Below are 22858 nucleotides of genomic sequence, written 5' to 3' on the forward strand. Positions count from 1 at the left end.
GGAGGGGATTGGAGGGGGAGGGATGGGGAGGGAGGGGCAAAGGAAGGGGGAGGGAAGGAGCAAGAGGGAGGGGATAGGAGGGAGGAGAAGGAAGGGTGGGTTTGGTCATTTGCATACTTTTTGAGTTCAGTGGGATTTGTTTCTGTGCAATCATGTTTGAAAATGGAAATGGACTGCCTTCAAGTTAACCGGACTTATGGCAACCCTTTGAATAGGGTTTTCGTGGTAAATGGTATTCAGAGGTGGTTTTACCATTGCCTTCCTCTGAGGCTGAGAGGCGGTGACTGGCCCAAGGTCACCCAGTGAGCTTCATGGTTGTGTGGGGATTCGAACCCTGGTCTCCCAGGTTCTAGTCCAACACTGTCCTTGGGGAGGGGCAGGGAGGGGAGGAGGAGGGGGAGGGGAGGAGATTGGCTGGGTGGGCACTGGGCAGAGGGGAAGCCCCTTTCCTTTCCAAAGGACAACATTGTGAACAGTATAATTGCTTTTCAGGCTTTCCCACCTTTTTATTCTACAGAACGCACATGTAGCCTCCCACCCAAATTTAAACCAAAGCTGTCCCTGGCCACATCCACACCAGGCCTCTATTACACTTTGGAAAACCATGGCTTCTCTCAAAGAATCTTGGGAAGTGTTGTTAGTGAAGGGTGCTGAGGGTTGCTAGGAGATGCCCTGTTCCCCTCACAGACCTTCAATCAGAGTGGTTGACTGTTAAACCATCGGGAATAGGAGTCTCCTCTCAGCACCCTTCACAAACCACACGTCCCAGGATTCTCTGAGGGAAGCCATGACTGTCTCAAGTGAAATCAGTCTGGTGTGGGTGTGGCCCCCTGATTAGGCAAGCCAAGCAGCTGGGAGTCTGGCTTTTAGAGCACTGACAGTTGGTCCTTACTGAGCATGCCCGCGTTATCTTTGGCTTCAAGCCAAAATTTCTTAAATTAATTAAAAATCAGCCAGGCATTTTTTTAACTTTTAAATTGCAGAAGATGAAGGTCAGAGTATGGGGCAAGGTCAGTATTAGGATTACGGGTACCCTGTGAATATGGCTGATTTTTAATGAATTTCAACAGATTATGAGAACTCTGACAGAAAAAAGTCCAAAGGGGCTCTGTTTTTTTTTTCTCTCTTTTTCGACTTTGAACTCTCTATTCTCTCTGACTGTTTTGTGTATCGCCATGAAAATTGAGAAGGTTGTTAAGGAAGCGTTTCTGAGTTCAGGACTGTAAGTTTGGTAAGGTTTTATTTTGAAATGAGCTTATGGGAAGCATTAGAATGGCATGGGGGTTATTTTCAATGTAACATTGTGGAATGTGAAAAATCCACGCTGGCTATGGTATACAGCCACTCTCGTGGCTGTATAATATAGTCTGTTTTAAACTTGTCATGGATTCATCAGTCATCTTTGATGGCATTTGTACATAATGCTAAACTATGGTTTAGTGCAGCAGTGGGCAATCTGTGGCCTCCAGATGTTGTTGGACTCCCAGCTCCCATCTACCCCAGGTAGCATGGCCAGTGGGCAGGGGCAATGGGAGTTGTAATTCACCAACATCTGAAGGGCCACTGGTTTCCTCATCACTGGTTTAATGCTATGAGGCTAAGCTACGGTGAGCTTCAGGCTCATGTGCTGCCTCCCTCCCCATTCCTTTTCCAGCATGACCACAAGTATGAGTGTAGAAGCTTTCACTTGTGCTTTAGACCAAACACAACTTGTTACAATGTCCAACCTGAAACAAAACTGCCCTTTTCATTAACTATAGTTAAAGTTAAGCACTGTTTAGTATTCAGGTGTAATTTTAAGCTATGGTTAATGTAAAACAGAAGCTTCTGGTTTCCCCACAAGAGGCAGTGATGGCCACCAACTTGGATGGCTTTAAAAGAGGATTAGACAAATTCATGGAGGATATAGGTATCGATGACTTCTAGCCTGTGCTCTCCCTTCGTAGTCAGAGGCACTGTGCTTCTGAAAACCAGTTGCTGGAAGCCGCAGGAGGTGAGAGTGCTCTTGTACTCAAGTCCTTCTTGCAGGCTTCCCATGGGCATCTGGTTAGTCACTGTGAGAATAGGATGCTGGACTAGATGGGCCACTGGCCTGACCCAGCAGGTTCTTATGTTCTTATGTTCACTGGAGGACGAGAGGCAAGAAGTTTGTGTAAGCCTGAGGCTCACGGCCATTCATCCTCCAGGATCATTAACCAGACCATGATTATTTTTTACTGGATTTATTTAGTTATTCAACTAAATGGGAGCTTGACAGGGGGGGAAATTCAATTATTAGCTAGCATCATCCATTATTCTACAAAAAATAATTTAAGTCACAAATGATGTTCTTCCACAGTAGTATGGGCATCCTTTCTGATGATTATTTTCTAAAGCATGCAACAAATAAGGTTATTTAACCTGTCTTCTCTGTTGTCTGTGGTATGGATTTAACTTTGCTTTGTTAAATATAAAATGTCATTAGAACTAAATCTTTTCAGCCTCATTCATGGTTGATTCTAGGCTACTTTTTAGCAGCCATCTTTGTAGTCCTCATATTTTATTTTTTAAACAGTTACTCAATTTCACCCCCAAAATGGGCATTCAAAGAACATTATAACAAATATAAATATGGATTCTATTTTTAAATCCAACTGTGGAAAATTAGATAACCAGTTAATCTTTTTCAGAGGTCAGATAAGCCCAGAAACACATCTAGATAAAGAATTAAAGTTATTCCTTCCAAGTGTTTGAGAGGAAATTTTATTTATTGATATCAAATAAAGAGGAAAATAATAGTATTAAACACAGACACACTTTGAAGGATCAGAAAACACTGAAACACCTTTTTCTCTAATTATAGCAAACACATATTTTTAAAGAAAAACACCTGTGCCTATGCTTTTGTTGTTTTTCCTCATTATGTGAAGCTTGCCTACATGAGTCAGCCTGTTCCTTAGGGCCTTCTGCATGCAAAGCAGATGCTCAACCACAAAATTACGGCTGTTCCCTGTAGTTCAGGCCCTGGTAAAGCATGAACCAGGGCCGTGGCCCAGTGGTAGAGCATGTGCTTTTCATGCAGAAGGTCCCAGGTTCAATCTTCAGTTAGAGCTGGGATTGGTCCCTGCATGAAATATAGGAAATATAGGAAAGTTGCTGTGAGCTAGATGAACAATGGTCTGACTCAATATAAGGCAGCTTCCTATATAAACATTTGTTATGGTAACTACTAAAATGCTACTAAAATGCTACTAAAATGCATGGTTCTGGTTTTAGTACTTCAGAAGGCATTGATAAAAATTTGCTACAATGTATAGACATTTGTGTTGTTGTTCCCACAGGAAAATAACTGATGGCTCTGATAGGCTCACTTCCATGACAGGAATTTATTTTATTTTGTATGTGGAATTTTTTTTTAAAGTTCTTGTCTATAATCCTGTACCCACTTACCTGCAAGTAAGCCTCACTGGACTCTATGGGACTTAAATTCTTCATAGACACTATAGGATTGCATTGCTAGACATTTAAGCAACTGTTTTTGTTTGGTACAGTGTTGTACGGTGTTTCAAATTTATAGCAAATATTTTTTGGGGAAAAACATTGCATGATACTGGCTGCTAATTTACACAATCAGGAGAAAATTTAAGAGCATTTAAAAAAACTAATAAAATCATTCTAACAATGCTACATTGTAAAAATCATTTTCAGATCATGTGATTAAGATGAAGTTTTCTAGGGCGCTAAAACTGAGCATATATATCAATCCTAAACTGTCTTTTCAGGGATTGTTCCATCTTCTGTTGTCCTGACTGCTTTCCAGGTGATGTCAAGAGTTTTTCTCACATGGGCTGTAACCCATAGTGTAAAAGAGGTAAGTTAAAAGTGCAAGAAAAATATCCAATTCTTCCCTAAAACTAGGTATCTGAACTCTTTTGTAAGTCTCCTGTTCCTTACATTGGATCCACTGTGTGAGTTTCTGATGGGCACCTCTGGATGAGCTATTTCTGTGGAGTGTGTGTCCAGCACTCATAATCTATACTGTACCTCTGTGCTAGCTCCCTGCCTATTTGCCTAATTGCCGCTAGAGTGCAGATAGGTAGTGTGGGGAGAAGTGGTATTGGGTGTGGGTGCGGAATGACAATAGGCTACATGTGCAATAAATAAACTAGCCTCTGTGCTATTGAAATCTTCTTTTCCTTGTTCTAGACTTGCAACTTGGCTTAAATTGCTTGTATTTTCCTTTTCTGATACCCATTTTCATATAGCCATTTAGTATCTCTGAAACAAGATTCACTTGGCTTGCTGAGAGCTGGAGGCTATATATGTAGGTTAAACAATTTATTGTTTCAAAAAGGACGATGAATCAAAAGTTCCCACTTTCAAATAGATCTCTTCCCTTTAGCTGAACTGGGCAGTTATGGCATGTCATTTTATTTACATGATTAAAATAGAAAGACTGTTTTAAAGTATTTTTAAAATAAAAAGTACCTACCCATTTTTACTACTACTTGCTATTGTACAAGCAGCATATTACCAGTGGCGTCACTAGGTTTGGTGTCACCCGGTGCGGCCCGCAGCGCCTTCTCTCTCAGATTCCGAGCGATTGCGTGCGCGGCGGAGCGTGCGCGCGGCCTCTAGGAGCTCACGGCTGAGTGCGTGCGGCCAAACGACAGGGCCTGGGAGCATGCCGCCGCCTTGTTGTCTGCCTCCGCTTCCAACTTCTAACAGCCGAGGAAGGCAGCTGGCTCTCCACGCAAAGACTCGTTGGTGCCTAGGCGGTGCCTGGGGGGGGCGGCTCTGGGTGTCACCCTCATCTGGTGGTGTCACCCGGTGTGGCCCGCACCTGCCGCACCGCCCTAGTGATGCCCCTGCATATTACAGCCCCTCCTGGCTCAAAGGAAGTGTATCTTTGCAAGAGAGAAAGTGAATGTATTTTCCCAGTGTTTAACATATTTGGTATACGCAACTAGAATTCAAAATCTTGTGCTAGAGTAATTCAAATGTGTGTTAGTTCTAGTAATTTGGTATTAAAAGTAGTCTTAATTGTACTGTATGCCATAAGGTTCCCGAGTATCTCAAATGAAGAGTTAGTTGACAGCTTGATTTAAGCATTCCTTTCTGTGAGAGATGAGTGTTGCCTATCTTGTTATGAAAGGTTTTTGCTTTTCCCCCCTAAAGGGATATCTACATACCTGAGCTCCCTGAACAAGTCAACTGTTACAGATTTTGTAAGATGACATGTGGATGCATGAATAGTGTGTGCTTGGTTTTTTTAGTTAAACCTTCCATATGCTTCTTTAATGAGAAACTTCTAATATTCTGCTTGTTTAGTCTTCTTGCTGTCTTACATTATATCTGATTAGCCTGATCAAGTGGTTACCTATTTTGGAATCTGAAACATGATTTTTCCTGTTAACATGTTCCTTCTGGATGCGTAGTCCCTAATATTTAATGGCAATTGCATGGGACAGTTCAGTAATGTTTGAAGAACATGCTTGCTCTTATTCCTGGAATTGTGAAGTTGTTAGCTATTTGCTTGCATGTTGTGGCCTTTTTTCTCCTTGATATGTGAAATCTCAGGCAAGTACACGAAGCTTGAGTTTGAATACTGCTCTCATTAATAGAGTAGAGAAAAGTAATCTAGAGCAGGGTTGGCAAAAAAAGCTAAGTAATTAGGAAAATTGTGTCAAAATAACATCATAACCTGCGTACCTTCTTTGATTCTCTCCTAAATCAATATTGGCAAGCGGACTAAAACTGTGAAAAGTATTCTGTCCATGGAATGGTAATACAGCCAATACTTTCTGATGTGCCTCTTTGAAGGCAATGTGCCTTAATTTAAAAGTAGTAAAATATGATTATCCTCGCTAAAATTTTTAATTATTTATAGCATTTCCTTTGTTAACAGAAAATTCTCAACTCAAACAGTTACAGAAAAGAATAATGAAATTCATATTTATTTATTTATATCCTGCCTTTTCTCCCAGTAGGAGCCCAGGGCGTCATATGGTCAAATTAATCAAATAGAACGGCAGCTAATGAAAATTTACATCAAAAGATGAGCAATGGAGGTCAGGCTATACTTAACATGATAAGATATTATCAAGCCATAAAATTGTTGTTGATTGGTTTGGAGATAGCAATAATATATTATTAAAGGAATTATACAAGAAACAATTATGGGAACTACTCTGGTTTAAACCTAAGAAAAATCTAAATGATACCATATTTCTTGCATCTACAAAAGCAGTATTTAGAATTTGGAGTAATTGTTCACAAAAATTACCCCAGGCTCATCTCCTTAAACTTCAGTCTTAACCAATGAATTGATAAGAAATCAGGCATGACAAAATAATAGCATTTCAACTTGGGAAAACTTGCTTTATTTTAGCAAATGGTTTAAACAAGGATCCATTGCTATTACAGCTTGTTCATAATAATGAATTAAACATGCCCGCCATTCTTTCAGTGTTTTCAGTTAAGACACATAGAGGAGAAACTAATAAAATATGGAATACCATGGCCTAGCACTCCTTTTGAGAATATTACTACAAAATAATAAAAAGAATTTAATATACAGTAGGGCCCCGCTTCTCGGCGCCCTGGTTTTCGGCGTTCCACTAATAAGGCGCCAGTGGGGCGATGAGCTGGAGGGGGGGCTGGAGCTCCCATCTCTCCAGCTGATCTCGCCGGAGAAGGGGAAGATCAGCTGTAGAGCGCTACAGCTGATCTCCTGGCATGATCAGACTCACGCGCTTGATCTGATCGTGCTGGAGGAGGGGAAGATCAGCTGATCTTCTCGGAGCGATCAGACTCCCGCACTCCAGCTGATCACGCCGGAGGAGGGGAAGATCAGCTGTAGCATGCTATGGCTGATCTTCTCCTCCTCCAGTGCAATCAGTGGGTTAGGTTCCAGACCCTCACGCACTACAGCTGATCTGCTTTTTGCCGGTTTTCACTTTTTGGCATGGGTCGGGGTCTGGAACCTAACCTGCCGTATGAGTGGGGCCCTACTGTATATAGAAATTTACTTCAGTTGGAAGGAAACAACTGCAACCAACATATAAAAGAAACTGGGAACTGGACTTAACAAAGTTTAATTTAACTATGTCACAGAATGGGATTGGTTGTTTAAAAATATTCTGTCAACCTTAATAACTGCAAACTTGAAAGATTTTTTTTTTTAAATCAATTTATCAGTGAAGCCTTACTCCATTGTTGGAGAAATAAGAGGAGCGAAGCAGATTATATGCATGTTTTTTGGAACTCTGCAAAAATAAAATCATTTTGGACTGGAATGTGGAATACACAATAGGCGGAGCAATTGCACGTATTCTTGGCTGAAACAGATTATCTTGACCCATCCCAGTCTGGGTTCAGGCCTGTTTATGGGACTGAATCAGCCTTGGTTGCCCTGGTAGATGACCTCTATAAGTAGAAGGACAAGGGGAGTGCGACCCTTTTATTCTTACTTGATCTCTCAGCGGCTTTTGATACCATTAACCATGGTATCCTTCTGGGCCGACTTGGTGAGATGGGTATTGGAGGCACTGTTTTATAGTGATTCCGATCCTATCTCCAGGGTCGCTGTCAGAGAATAGCATTGGGTGACTGTCTTTCGGCCCCCTAGCAGTTCTGCTGTGGGGTGCTGCAGGATACCCCACTCTATTTCTCCGTAACATCTGAATCGGGAGAGGCCATGCAAGCCCTGGACCGTTGCCTGGACTCGGTGGTGGGCTGGATGAGGGCCAATAAACTGAGTCTGAATCCTAGCAAGACTGAGGCACTGTGGGTTGGTGGTTCCCGAGTTCGGATAATTGGTCAATTGCCTGCTTTGGATGGGGTCATACTCCCTCTGAAAGAGCAGGTCCGTCGTGTGGGGGTATTCCTGCAACCATCTTTGTTGCTAGAGGCCCTGGTGGCCTCCGTGGCTAGGAGTGTCTTTTACCAGCTTCGGCTGGTAAAACAGCTGCTCCCATTTCTGGACCAGGATAGCCTGACCACTGTTGTCCATGCACTGGTAACCTCCAGGCTGGATTACTGTAATGCGCTTTATGTGGAGCTGCCCTTGATGTTGGTCCGGAAGCTACAGCTGATGCAAAATGTGGCGGCAAGACTGCTCACTGGGGCAGGGTATTGCCAACATGTCACCGCGCTGCTGAAAGAATTACACTGATTACCCATTTGCTACCAGGCCAAGTTCAAGGTTCTAGTTTTGGTGTACAAAGCCGTATACAGCTGGGGACCAGGATACCTGAAAGACCATCTTACCTCTTATATACCCAGTCAATCACTGTGCTCTGCAGGCGAGGGCCTCCTGCAGATACCATCTTATCAGGAGGTTCGTTCTGTACAATATAGGAAACAGACCTTTAGTGTGGTGGCACCTACCCTGTGGAATTCCCTCTCCTTGAATATTAGGCAGGCGCCATCTCTGCTATCTTTTTGGCACCTTTTGAAGACTTTCCTCTTTCAACAAGCCTTTTAAGATGAGACCTATCCCAGTCTGCATCTGTGTTAGAATTGCTTGTTAATATGTTTTTTTAATAATGTTTTAACTCTTTTTTTAAAGATGTTTTTAAAGCTTTTTTAAATGTTTTTAACGTTGTTTTGTTTTAATGTATTTTAAGGTCTGTTTTTATGATGTTTTAAAGTGTTTTTAGCGCTTCTGTTTGCCACCCTGGGCTCCTGCTGGGAGGAAAGGCAGGATATAAATCAAATAATAAATAAATAAAAATAACAGGATATGTGTTACCTAGAAATTCAAAAACCATTCTTCTAGGTATGCTCTGGTCAAAAGTCAGAAACATCAATCTTCAACTAGCAGCAAGTCTCTTGAAAGTGGCAAGACTTTATTATAGCTTTGCAATGCAAAAACAAAGATCCCTCAACCAGCATGGAGTGGCTGAGGAAAATCTGGGAGATAGCACTGATGACAAAATTGACATACAAAAAGAAAGCTATAAATGACATTCAGCAAGATAAATTAATTGAGTGATGGGACCTGTTTTTTCAATTTTTGGAATGATAAAGTAACAGATTATGTACCTCCTTATAATTCTGTCACGTTAATATAATAGACTATCACTATGTAATTTCCCTTTTTCTTCCCTCGCTCCTTGATTATCCTTTTATTTTTGTTTTTCCTGTTTCTGCTCTTTCTTTGAATGTAAACATTTCAAAATATACATTAAAAATAAAAGTAATAAAATAGACAGTTAATTAAGCTAGGGTGTGCTTTGTTTTACTTGAAGTGTTGCGCATTGCTTTAGTACCACCAGGTTTCACATTCTTCTCATTATATATACATATATATGTATGTATGTGTTCCAAATGCTATAAATCTCTTCATCTAGACACCAGTGTGGTATCAGCCTTCTCAAGGGCAGCTTTCTGGAACTATGGTTGTGCTATTGATTTTCCAACCAAAGCATTAGCCTAAGGGATAATTATCTGGAAAACAATTCAGGACAATAACCATTTAATATGTGCTTTCCTCCCTAGAGCATTATAGGAACAGTAACGCCTATTGTCAACTGCACTATTTTCTCTCATTGTTGTATAAGTTATTCTTGTTTTGTATTCTGTTCTACCCAAAACCAATAAAAACGTTATTTTTTAAAAAAAGAAGATAAGCAACATGTTCTAGGTAATTTATATACCACTTTCCATTTTAGAAAAATCTTTAAGCAGGTTACAAATATTTCAAACAAAACAAAGCACAGTAAATGCCATAAGGTATTACTAATAAAGATCAAAAACAAATACAGTAAAGAGATTCTATCATTAAAATAGCATAGTCCAGAACAGAACAGGAACTGTCCTAAACACCAAGATAACCCTGAGCAAAGAATGCTTTAAAAGGCATTTAAAACAACCAACTGATGGGGCTTCCCGGATCTCTCTTGGGAGGTGCTTCAGAGGGTCGGTGCTACAACGGAAAATGCTCATCTCTAAGAGTTTCCAGATGGCAGCCCAGTTACTGGTACTGCCAGCATGGTCTCCTCTGATGACTGCTATGCTTCGTGGGCCAGGAGTGAGCCCAAAGCAGTTTATAATTTTAAAAACTGAGCTCCTCAAGATCTTGCAGTTTACACATGTCTGTCCTGCCATAGCTGCAGGTGATGCTAAAACACTCAGAAAGCAGATTTTCAAATCCTGTTATTTTAAAATTTACTTCACAGTTGTGCATTGGCACTGCTAAGATTATTTTCACCAGTTTGGTTCATGGATGATGCCGGAAAGGGGAGAATCAAGGCTTGTCATAGTTTCCAGGATGCCATAATTTGGTTGCTTTTAGTTTTTAGAAAACATCACCATTAAACTTGCGGAATAATATAGCATCACAGATGTGCAATATGTTCACAAACATAAAATGCCTATGTAAATTATATTTACACTGTATTTCTGCCGTATATTTCCATGCAGACCTAGCTGCTGAAGAAGTTGGCCAAGACTTTTCTAAACTTCTAGATTCATTGGCCAGAACATTATTAGCACCATGTTGTTATCAAAAGCTAATGAGGACAGATCTCATGCATTCTGAGTTCTGATTGAGTTACTGTTTGTTCTTTCCCGTTGTGTTAGTAATGACAAGATTACCTCTACATTGTTGGTTGTCTGTGAAAGGAAGCATATGTGTATGTCATTCTTGGGAGAAAGATAACATTAATCTATTAATTGCAGATAGAGGTATAACTGTTTCATTTTTAGCAGTGAGTTATAAGTGAATTTAATACCATTGATAACTATAAAACAGTTTACATTTCTCAATGGAAGAGGGAAAATATCTGAACCGAGCATCTAAAACTACTCATAATATGACCAGTAGGTGTCACTAAATACCATGAAATGTACAATTTTTACAAAATTGTCCTCTGATAATAAGCTTTGCCAATTTTAGATTTACATAGAAACAGTAGAAGAAATTATCCTTTAAAATGTAAGTGGCCAAATCCCTATTATCAAGTTCCATTCTACAACATAGTGAAAAGGGCAACTTGTACTTTCTGTCAACTTCTTTTTGTGTTACCAAGAATGATGCGGTCAGTGTTTAAGGATTAGGACCCGTTATTTTAAGGAACAATTCAGAGCCATTTTCTTGAGTTTTATCTTTGTTCAAAAGTACAAAATCTGTTGAGGGCTAGATTGGAGACTCAAAACAAATTGCTGAAGTTTCATATAGAAAGCAATGACAAGTGATTGTGGGATAAGGCAAGAGTTAGCAGGAGTCTCTTGCCATAAATTGTTATATAATGGCATCTTTTTTTACAGTCTGACAACTGATGCATACTTAACAGCCCTATGTTTTGAGTTGGCTAGTATAGGTCTTCCTAGACCAGTTTAATTTTTGGAAGGGTGTATATGTGCAAGGGAGAAAGTAGACACACATTACATGAGCTAAACCAGGGATACTTTCACAGAGTGTACTGTAGTGTGGAATTGCCATGGTTTGTTCACATACATTTATGGGACATCATCACGCAATTGTTGTCTTCCTATGAGTTTTTCAGGGCCAGTTTCAGGTGTCTGAGGGCCCTTGGGCATAGACAACCAGTGGGCCCCTTGTCCTTTTCTTCCTCAGATTACACTCCTCCCTCTTGGCCCCAGCCCTTTTAAGTAAAAGAAATCTTGACCAATGTAGAAACCTTATGTTGTCACAGTAAAACTGTACAAGCTTTTGAATATCACTGGTTGGCTTTTTAACTTATTTTGTGAGCAATATAATTTGTAGGTATAGGTTAATCAGCAATCCTCTACTTCCTTACCTGTGAGTAAATCCCATTGAACTCAGTGGGGCTTACCTCTGAGTAGGCATGTCATTTGTTGGGATTTTTTATTTCTGTTAGAAATCTACATTGGGGAGCAAAGTGTGGATAACCCCCCTTCTCTGTAACAAAGTCTCAATTGATCCGACCTCATTTTTAGGAAGAGTCATAGGTCAATGGTAGAGCACCTGCTTTGCATGCAGAAAGCCCCAAGGTCAGTCCCTGGCCTCGCCAGGTAGGGCTTGGAATGCCCCAGTCTGAAACCCTGGAGAGCTGCTGCAAGTCAGTGCTGACAATATTTGGGTATAAGGCAGCTTCCTGCGCTCCTATATCCTGGCTTTTTTTTAAAAAAAGATTAATAATATTCTTAAAAATAAAATGCAGATACTCTGCCTGGTTTCTCTAATTTGGGAAAGTGGAAGGGCTGTAGAGAGAAATTGGAAGACACAGAAATCAAAGGGGTAAAATGAGGGAGAGGGAAGGTTAGGGGGAAATATGACAAAAAAATAAAAATGTCTATATAGAGCTGAATGCTCATCATTTTAAGAGAAACTCATTTAATGTATTGATGGAAGGGTAGGCTAATATATGAAACTTGGGAGCACAGGGTACTGTGTAAATCTGGAGCTGGAGATAATTGGCTGTAGGATTTTCTGGGAAATCATTTTGATTTTCTATGTCAAGGGTATGTGTTAACACACATGTCTATTGGGAACCTGAGTGTGTGAACCTGCCACCCTTGTGTCCCATTAAACATGCCTCCTTGAGAGGAGGGGGATCTTTTGCTAGGGATAAACCAGACGCTATGCCCTGAAATGTGCCTAAATAGTGTGTGTATAACCCAAGAAATGCAAGTCCAAACCACACTAAAGTTCTTTTATTGAGAGAAAAGAGAAGAATAGCAATACAAAATTACTGGATGCTTGGCAGCATTACTCATTAGTACACTAATCCATTCATAACTCTAAACTAGAGATAAAAGGTTCCTTCTGCTTTAAGGAATGACAGGTCACAGAGATTACCTGTCCTAGGCCCAGGTAGTGGGTAGCGGAATACAGCTGCAGTTATGAGAAGGAGCTCTGACCAAAAAGCAAGAAGGAATCTCTTTGCCTCAAGTTTTGCACCAAGACATAGACTCCCTTCCCATTCTGTGGCCTGCAGTCTGGCTTCCTTGAGAGCATAGTTATACATGTTGGAGCTCAGATCGCCACCTTGGGTCTCAAACCCTGCTCTTAAAAACACTTTTCCTCTTACAAATCAAAGTGAAGAGGGGTCTGGATATGAGACGATCTCATGTTGTGTATGTATTTCTTGCTAAATGTCAGAAAAGCTAGTTCTACTTTCTAATGCTGTCTTTGAACAATGGGATTGTTCTGCTGGGCATGAGGGAAATCTGCCAAGAAATGAGATAACATTTAATCCTGGTCTTTGCATTCCTCCGAAAGTGCCAAAAGATGGCCCTTACTTCTTGTCCTCATTTCACAGTACTTAGGAAGGCACAATGATTCAGAAAGTGGGTTGTGGGTTAGGAAATGTTGTCCAAAATACTCCAGGGCCTTCCCTTTGACTCCAAATGAACCAAAGTGGGGGTTAGCTAGAGCACTCGTAACATATTTGCATCAGATGCATCAAGCATATTTGCACTTGCTATTAAGAACCTTTGTAGCCTAGGTCCATAGAGAAGCAGATATATTGATCAGGAAGAAGATAACATTTCCATATAGTACTGCTTTATAATTCTGGGTTAGAACTTCCATGCACCCACATTATTTGTTCTCCCAGGTGTTGCTCAGAAATGACATGTAAAATTCTGAGCAAGTTATTATTTAAGTTGCTTCATAGTAGGACTACAGAGTATATTTTTAAAACCAAGTTAACTTGCTTTTTAAAAGAAAAATAAAATAAAAGGCATGGTAGGTGGTCTAAGGCCTCATTTCAGCAGAGTTCATGATATATAAAGTGTCTGCTTGGGGATGGAGGTATGGCTTGGCATTTGGGGTGGTTTATAATTTATTTTCAACTTTCAGCAACTGTATTTTTTTTAATAGGTACAAAGTGAAGACAGTGTCCTCCTCTTTGTTGTTGCCTGGACAATCACAGAGATCATCCGTTATTCCTTTTATACCTTCAGTTTATTAAACCACCTCCCTTACCTTATCAAATGGGCCAGGTAAGGATTTTCAACACTTCATGATTACGAGCCTGAGAAACATTACATCAATGAGAATATTTCCCTAATAATTGCAAGAGCAAAAGATCCGTTCTTGCAAGTAAAGAAAATGTTGATGTACAGTGTTAACAAATACAAATTCATAGGCTTGGGTTCAGCAGCAGAAAATTTTGCATATATTCCAGGCACTATTAACATTCTCCTGCATAAAAGAGCATCTTTTGTACTTTGGAATATACTTGAAATACAGTGGAATGAATTAAAATATCTTCCACTGAATAAAACTGTTAAGTAGGCAGCAGCAATCCTTGCCGTTCAAATAGTTTGGGAAGTCAGGGGCACCTGTATGTCATCAGTGGGCTAGTTTGCTAATCGATGGTTTAGAGTTACACTGGAGATGGGAAAACTGGCCCTCCAGATGTTGTTGACAGTCCTCATCATTCCTGACAGCTGACTTTGCTGGTTGTGTTTGATGGGAGTTGGAATTCAAGAACATCTTGAGGGCCATAGGTTCCACACCTCTGTGCTATGTAGCACAAGGTAGAATGAGCTTGAGCGAACCCTTGAGCTCATTCACCACCACTCTATGCCCTCTCCTCCTGCATGGCTTAGAGAGGGAGTTTGCTTGCATTTAGTTTCATTTTAAGAATCCTGTCTTGCTACATACCCAGAGATTGTGGTTTAAAACACATGCTGGTCAGTTTCTAAACAAGCCGACTTCAAACCATATGTTAGGAAATGGGATTGTTTTTCTGAACCACTGTCTCTGAAACTGCTATGTGGCATGGGAGGCAAGCTTCCATGGGCACCAGTGAGATCTTCCTTCAGCTGTTAAATAGCAGGACTGCAGGGCAGGAGGAAATCATTGAATTCCCTTTCCTGCTTGCAATAGTCCCATTGTTGATCAACGACCTCCAGTGGCTGCTATTTTATATTTACATATATAATGTCATATAAAAACCTTAAGTTGCATTATATTAGTAACCATTTTGCAGTCCTAATCTCATGAACACTGCAATTCCGTTGAGCTCAGTGGAACGTACTTCTGAGTAAACATGCTAAGGATACCCTTATGTGTATCTCTCTCTCTTCTTAGTCTATTGAAATGTTTGTTTTGTTTTTTAGATATACGTTGTTCATCGTACTGTATCCAATGGGAGTTTCAGGAGAATTGCTCACAATATATGCTGCTCTGCCCTTTGTCAGGCGATCTAGTTTATATTCTATTAGTTTACCTAACAAGTACAATTTCTCATTTGACTACTATACATTCCTGATCCTTACTATGATATCTTATATTCCAAGTAAGTATAGCACTCTGTTAAATGTTTCTACCCTTGAGACCTGTAACAGTTTGACTAAAAGAAGTTTGGAATGCATGTAAACATGTTGTAGCTTCACACATTTCAATATTCTAGAATGAACAACCATTAAAAATAATGGTGGGTTTTCAATAGTGAAAAATAACAGTAAATCTAAATACATCCTGAATCTCTGAGAAATGGGACAAAGAGGACTTTTTGGACTGTGTTCTGATCCTACAACTAGCTTGCCTCTGGTACTTGTGGAATTCTTGGTTCTCTTTATTTTTTCTATAGATAATTTTTCCTTCTCTATCTTTTCATCTGGCTAAGGGATAAAAACAAAACATAGGGAATATATGATTGTTTGAAGAGTGCTAGCTACAATTGATCTTTTTCTTTCAAGTTTTGAAAGAAAATTGCAGGTAGAGTAGATTTTTGGTTTTAGCTTTGGTTGCTATTTCATGTAGTAGAACACAGTAACTTTTTTAAGCCTTGCATTTAAGTTCAACCTAAAAGAATTGTTTGAATCTCATTTATTGCATGTACAAAAGAATGTAATTCTGTCATATCTGCTTGTGCAGGTATTTTTATTATGGTTATCTATTAAAACTCAAACTGTCAGGCCTGCATGACAAATGTACACATTTTCAAAGTGTACAAAAACCCTTAGATAAATTTCTCTTGTTTATTTCATGGTAGCGTCTTCCTAAGTCAGCTGGAGTGCACAAACTTCACATTGTATTGAATACACAGAGTGACCAACAACAGCTGCAAGTTTTCTTGGGCTTTCAGTGAAAGATGATATTGAAAGACACATTGTTCATTTTTACTGCATTTTGTTGTATTTGTACATATATCTTACCAAAGTAATGTTTATGACAGGAAGAACTCACACTTGAGCAGAAAATTCACATATTGCTCTGTTTTACAGAGCCATCTCATCTTCTTATCATGTGTGTTTGTGCAGCTCTGTAAAATGTTCATTTTTGATTTAAACAAATTGAGATGTACAATAGGGACTTTTTAAAAATGTAGAGGATATTACAGAATTGAATAGTTGGCTAGGAGGTGAAAAATAGAGAGATCCTAACTACACCTAAAAGTAGAGCAATGAATAATTTAATTATACAGCCACAAGAGCCAGCATGGATTTTTCACATTCAGCCATGTTAAATTGAAAATACCCCCATGCCATTCTTCTGTTTCCCATAAGCTAATTTCAAAACAAAATCTTACAAAACTTATAGTCCTGAAGTCAGAAACTCTTGCTTAACAACCCCCTAAGTTTTCATGGCGATATACAAAACACTCAGAGAGAATCCAGACTTTAAAGTCTGAAACACAAGTAAAAAAAACCAGACCCCTGTTGGACTTTTTTTCTGCCAGTGGTCTCATAATTTGCTGAAATTAATTAAAATCAGACATGTTCACAGAGCATCTGTAATCCTGTTACTGACCTTGCCCCATATTCCAACCTTCATCTTCTGCTGTCTAAAAGTTTTTAAAAATGCATGGTTGATTTTAATTAATTTAAGAAAATTAACATTAAAGTCTATGAGAGCGCAGGCATGCTCAGTAAGAACCGACTGTTGGTGTTCTAAAAGCCAGACTACCAGCTGTACGCCTTGGCTAATCAGGAAGCCACACTCATGCCAGACATTTATTGCACTTTTAACAGTCATGACTTCCCCAAAGAATCCTGGGAAGTGTAATTTGTGAAGACTGCTGAAAGTGGTTAGGAGACTCCTATTCTCCTGACAGAGCTCCAGTGGCCAGAGTGGTTTACAGTCAGCTCCTCTTCCCAGAGAATTCTGGGAATTGTAGCTCTGTGAGGGGAATAGGGCATTTCCTAACAGCTCTCAACACTCTTCACAAACTACACTTCCCAGGATTATTTGGGGGAAGCCATGACTGTTTGAAGTGGAATAAATGTCTGGTGTTGATGTAGCCAGGGACAGCTTTGGTTTAAATTTGGGTGGGAGACTACATGTGCCTGCTGTAGAATAAAAAGGTGGGGGGAACCCCAAAAATAATGGTACTATTAACAATGTTTCCCTTTTGGAATGGAAAGTGGCTTTTCCTCTGCTGTGTGCCCACCTGCTAAATCTCCTCCTCTCCCCTTCCTCCCCCTACTCCTCCCCTCTCTCCTCCACCTTCCTTCCTTCCCCTACCCTTCTACCCCTCCTCCCCCATGAAAAGTGGATTGGATTGTGAATGACCAACCCAAATTGTGTTTGCATTTTTACAGATTTGTGGGGCAGTACAATATCAGAGAGGTCAGGTCTGCTGCTTCCCTGATCCATTTACCGTAGCTGCCCAATTTCCCTGCTTTTTATAGTTTGGTAGCATTATCTGTTGGCTATACGTACTTTCTTAAACCACAAGGGGTTTTTGCCTATTAGTGAATAACCACTTACACCAAGTATGCAAATATTTACATGCCTATCTGATGCAGCAAGCACAGCTAGACTACAGCTGACCATGCCTTGGCCATGAGTTTCAATAGAATAAAATGTGTCAAAGTTCTGTGCTAGGCTTTAGGGAAAATGTTGTGTGCATTCTTCTTCAAAAAATTTATTTGCAGAAATTTCCATTAAGCTGATCATTGACTACATTTGACAATGTTTACGTGTCATGCATTACATAAATAAATAAATAAATCTTGCGGATAAAGTTGCACAGAAGATAAATTCCTTCATGGTCCCTTGGTTTGGGAATAACCCAGCTCGTATCTACTCTGTGTTTTCCCTCCATTATACTCAAAGAGAACAGAAAGTATATGTTTGGTTTTGGGGGTGCATTCAATGTCTCTCACATGTATATTGTACAATATTAATTGAATTGTAGATAGGTAAAATCCTGACTTTTACCTAATTCTGTTCTGTTTTTCAGTCTTCCCTCAGCTGTATTTTCATATGTTACATCAGAGAAGAAAAGTGCTTTCCCTTACTGAAGAACACAAGAAATCTCAGTAACTCCAGATTTTGTTCACAACTGTGCACAGACTACACACACACCAAGCGAGCTTTAAGAAGTTTATAAATAATACATAGTGTTAAAATGAGAATTTGTCAGAATAAAAAGTTTGGTAGACTATTGAAAGTATCTTTCCGCACTGGTAATTTAAAAAAAATTACTCTGTGAAACTTCATTTTCGGCATGTCCCATGAAAACATGCTTTATCAGTCTTTTGGTTTACTTTTTAATTTATTTGCTAAAACCTTGCATTATAACATGCTTTATATTAATGGTATGAGTTATAAAAATAACTGTGGTGCTTAACTTAGGATGATTTTATTACTTTAAAGGCTTGTTTGCATGTCTGATACTTATGTGCATTATTGTAAAGATATTATCTCAAATGCCTTCAGCTGTTTGTCTAGAACTGCCTTGGGCAGACTAATGAAGTCCCACAAAAGACTTTTCTGAATGATAATCCTTGCAGTTCAGGGCACAATCTTAGACAGAGGCCTGCATTACAATGATTGCAGCAGTAGCTCATTGTGCAATTTTCACAAGTGATTTTTTTTCCCAGAGTGGGGCCTTAAAATAGTGCAGTGTTCCATTAGAGCATGTGTTCTATACGTGCAACTTGATCTTATTACCTCAAGCTTGGATGTTCTGCTGTTCATGAATACTCTTTTTTTCCATACAGTGAAGGTCCAATTTTACTGAAATACACAAAATATAACTAATTTGTAACTGACATTGATGCTGCTTGAGAACTTTTTTTATGGCTTTAAATTAACTGTCCAAATACATCGAGTAGCATTTTGCAAGTTTAATCAGAAATATTTGTCTTTGCTTTTCAGCATCTAGCAAGTTCTTAAAGAGCCTTTAATTAAAATTAGCTTATTTAAAGTTCAAAATGTTTAATTGTGTGCCTAAAGGTGATGTTAATGCTAGTAAATTCAATTTACTTCAAAGCTTATTCAGAGAATGGCTTTTTATAATATGACCCAGCGATAAATCACAACCAAACATTTTTTATTACATGATCTTAGGACACTCTGGGACAAAATGTCAATTGTTGTTTGTATGCTTCTTGTATCCTAGCTATATTGGAAAGACACTAAAACTTTACCTTAAAATGACCGAGATTGCCTTTTTTATTTTTATTTTTTAAATTTTTTGAAGAGACCTAAACCTTAATGTTCAGCTCAACTGGTACCAAAAGAAGATAAATGGTTGGTCATTTTATTCTTGTGTCAGTGATACCCTATAGAAAAGTAACTAGCTTGTTTCAGTGCAAAGTTGTTCGTCTTACCTGCAGGGTAAATCATAAAAATGTAGATGTTCATTGTTGAACTTTATTCCCATTGAGAATCTAGCCTGCCTCACATTTATTCAAACACACCAAATCATTTCACATTACGTTATCGCTCTTCCTTTTGCGCTGCTGCTTGGGGGGGGGGTTGACTCATTTAATTCCTTTGGCATTCCTATTGATCATTCACAGTTAAAATACACTCCTCTTGCAGCCAGCTCTGTTGTTTTCTCCTATTCTGGTAAACAGTGCCATTGTGTTGTTCACAAATAGTTTTCTCATTGTAATATCTCTAACAGCATAGCATTAAGCAGCAACCTAATACTCAATTATTAGAGCCTAACTTGTAGAGAAAGTGTGAGGACACATTCACATTCTAGTTTTGAAGGGGAACGGGTTGCACATTAACCCCTTTACTACACATGTCATCAAGAATTCATCCCATATGTGTTGCCCAAAGAACACTCTGCCCTTCTAGGCTGTGATGATTGCAAGTTGAATGTGAGTCCTCAGTTTAATTCAGCAAGGAATCTTAGTGTTCCTTATGTAAGTGATTTTGCAGAGGATATCTTTGTTGTTATGTGCCTTCAAGTCGATTACAACTTATGGCGACCCTATGAATCAGTGACCTCCAAGAGCGTCTGTCAGATCTTGTAAGTTCAGGTCTATGGCTTCCTTTGTGTAATCAATCCATCTCTTGTTTGGCCTTCCTCTTTTTCTACTCCTTTCTGTTTTTCCCAGCATTATTGTCTTTTCTAGTGAATCATGTCTTCTCATGATGTGTCCAAAATATGATAACCTCAGTTTCATCATTTTAGCTTCTAGTGACAGTTCTGGTTTAATTTGTTCTAATACCCAATTATTTGTCTTTTTCGCAGTCCATGGTATGCACAGAGCTCTCCTCCAACACCACTTTTCAAATGAGTTGATTTAGGAACAGGTAAAAGCTGTGATATATATAACTGGATGATGTGATTTCTGTAGTTGCACACATTATAAGGGCTTTAGGTACACAAAGAGTGGTACTCTGTCTCTTGTTTGTGCTCAGCATTCATCTTTCTGGTAGGGAGATAATGAAAACAAACTACAGAATTCTTTACTGCCTTAGCCAACTGCTGCTGATGGTCAAGTAATACCCATCAGCACAACTCAGTCCTGATAAATCAACTTCAAACCTCTGTTGTGGCACTTAAGGGCTGCTTTACATGGTACATAGCATAAATATGTTTTAGTTGTGATGCATAGCTGCAGCCAGACCTACTTCCCAAACACATATACTATCACAGTGTGTGGCTGAATACATACTGTTTCACATGCACACATTTAACTTTAACCAAACTTCCTTTCAGGTGAAAAAGTTTCTCATGTCACTGAGAATCCCTTGTCTAGTCTAATCTTGGTGAATATTTTTGTAGGATCAAATGTGAAGATATTTTGTAAGCTGCTTTGAAAGCCTCTCACAGGATTTAAAAATAAATAAATCTGGCTCTAGAACTTTGTAGGGCATGGTTTTATGTTATTTATGTGAACTTCTGCCCAAGTGACATTGCTCTTCCATATGAATGTATGCTGGTCCAAGTTCCATCTCTCTAGAGTTCTGAGCAGAAATAGGTAACAGCATTTAGAAGCCAGCACAGTTCATAAACTTCCTTTTTTATTTTTTATTTTTTAAATCTTTTGCAGACACCTTTGAACTTCCAACAAATGTAGAAAAACCTAATGAAATAACATGAAATGATTATGTCTGGCACAGAGGCTTCTGTGAAGATTTTACAGAAACCCTTTTCTGTAAAACAAATGTTATGTTCTGTTTTCTAAATGAGTCTAGGTATATTTTTCAAGCACTCGCAGGACCAGAGCTTCTTAATACTTTTGGCTCTCTAGCCCTTCTTTTCCATTCCACTTAATTTTATCAAGAGTTTGCCTGTGTCCCACTTTTACTGTGCTTTCTCAGGATACAAAGGCCAACATTAGAGGCCATTTGATATTGGTTACTGGTAAAACTCTACTTTTGAGACTGTTCCTATCATGCATGCAAACCTATGTCTAGTAAAGCAAGAGAATAGCCATCCAGTGCACATGGTCAATACATGCTTTTTGACTCTTAGACTTTTGACAGACAAAACTACTTTTTGGAATGGGATATGAATTTGTGATTTTCAGTATAGCTATTTCTATAAAATGTTGGCTGAAATTAAATGTGTGAATAAGGTGCCCTCCGTATCACCACATTGTCATGACTTTATCCTACAGTACTACTGTACTGTGCCCAGCCTCAAAGGCAGCCTTTCCCAACCAGTGTGCCTCCAGATGTTGTTGGACCACAACTCCCATCTTTCCTGACCATTGGCGATGCTGGCTGAGGCTGATGGGAGTTGTGGTCCAACAACATTTGGAGGCACACTGGTTGGGAAAGGCTGCTCTAAGGAACCTTTCTTTGCACTCATTGCCTGGACATGATCATGGTTGAGGATCAGGTGGCAAGGAACTGTGCAGTCAGACTAATCCATGTGGTCCTGAGCTTTTAAACATGACAGTGCTGTGAGATGAAGCCATGAAAAAGTAACTCCATGCCTCTCCTGTAACTTACACCTCTCTGTCACCATAATTCTATACAACAGGAAGACAAAGCTTTGGTGCTTTGTATTTATAGTCATATTGCTCATCGTTAGTTTTACCTGGTGTTGTACCCAAGGCCTTGTTAGTCAGCTTGATATGTACTTGTAATGGTTTTGTAATTTAATCTCTGTTACATCATTGATTATTTTCCCCCAAGTGGATTGCTCAGTTGATATTTGCTTCACTCAGTCCATCAGTTTTCCCGTCTCAGAGTAACATCTCCTCTATGATCTACCTTACCTATAGAAGAACTAATCTGACAGCTTTTTAGCCTCGTCGTAGCAATGCCATGAATTGGGAAGAGTTTGAACATAGCCTCCAGTTTATTAGTGGAGGCCAGAAAAGTAGATCTAATTGCTGCTGGATGTGGATTCTGATATGTGGTTGTAAGAGCTTTAAAGCTAAATGGCCACTCTTTTCCCAGTGGTTCCAGGATTCATTACATGTTAAGGCAATTTTCAAAGTAGGGAGATACAATACAGCTGTCAGTCTTTTTGGTTGCTTTTAGCAATAGCAAAACTTGGATAATTCAACAAGATTTAAGATCTTAAGAATGAGGGATATAATTGGCCCTTGGAGTGAAAGTAGCCCATGTCATAGGGTGAGGAATCTAATAGATAAATGATCTTACATTTAAATGACATTTAAATAAAATTTTAATGTTTTCTATAAGCTTTAATTATTTAAATAGTATGCTGTGTCCCAAGAAGATTTGCAAGATGGTAACTTGTAGAAGGCAAACTGCAGGAAA

At 39.3% G+C, this 22858-nt stretch overlaps 1 protein-coding gene across 1 annotated transcript in view; it reads left to right on the plus strand.

Moving 5' to 3' along the window:
* HACD2 (3-hydroxyacyl-CoA dehydratase 2) overlaps positions 1–21835 on the plus strand; it is a 49426-nt gene extending 27591 nt beyond the window's left edge. The window contains exons 4-7 of the mRNA XM_061609081.1: positions 3762–3850; positions 13796–13917; positions 15043–15221; positions 18114–21835. Coding sequence (XP_061465065.1) covers positions 3762–3850; positions 13796–13917; positions 15043–15221; positions 18114–18196 — 473 coding nt within the window. The 3' untranslated portion in view covers positions 18197–21835. The remainder of the gene's footprint in view (positions 1–3761; positions 3851–13795; positions 13918–15042; positions 15222–18113) is intronic.
* The last annotated feature ends 1023 nt before the right edge of the window (positions 21836–22858 follow it).

This window comes from Rhineura floridana, chromosome 2 (assembly GCF_030035675.1).
Source record: "Rhineura floridana isolate rRhiFlo1 chromosome 2, rRhiFlo1.hap2, whole genome shotgun sequence".
NCBI lineage: Eukaryota > Metazoa > Chordata > Lepidosauria > Squamata > Rhineuridae > Rhineura > Rhineura floridana.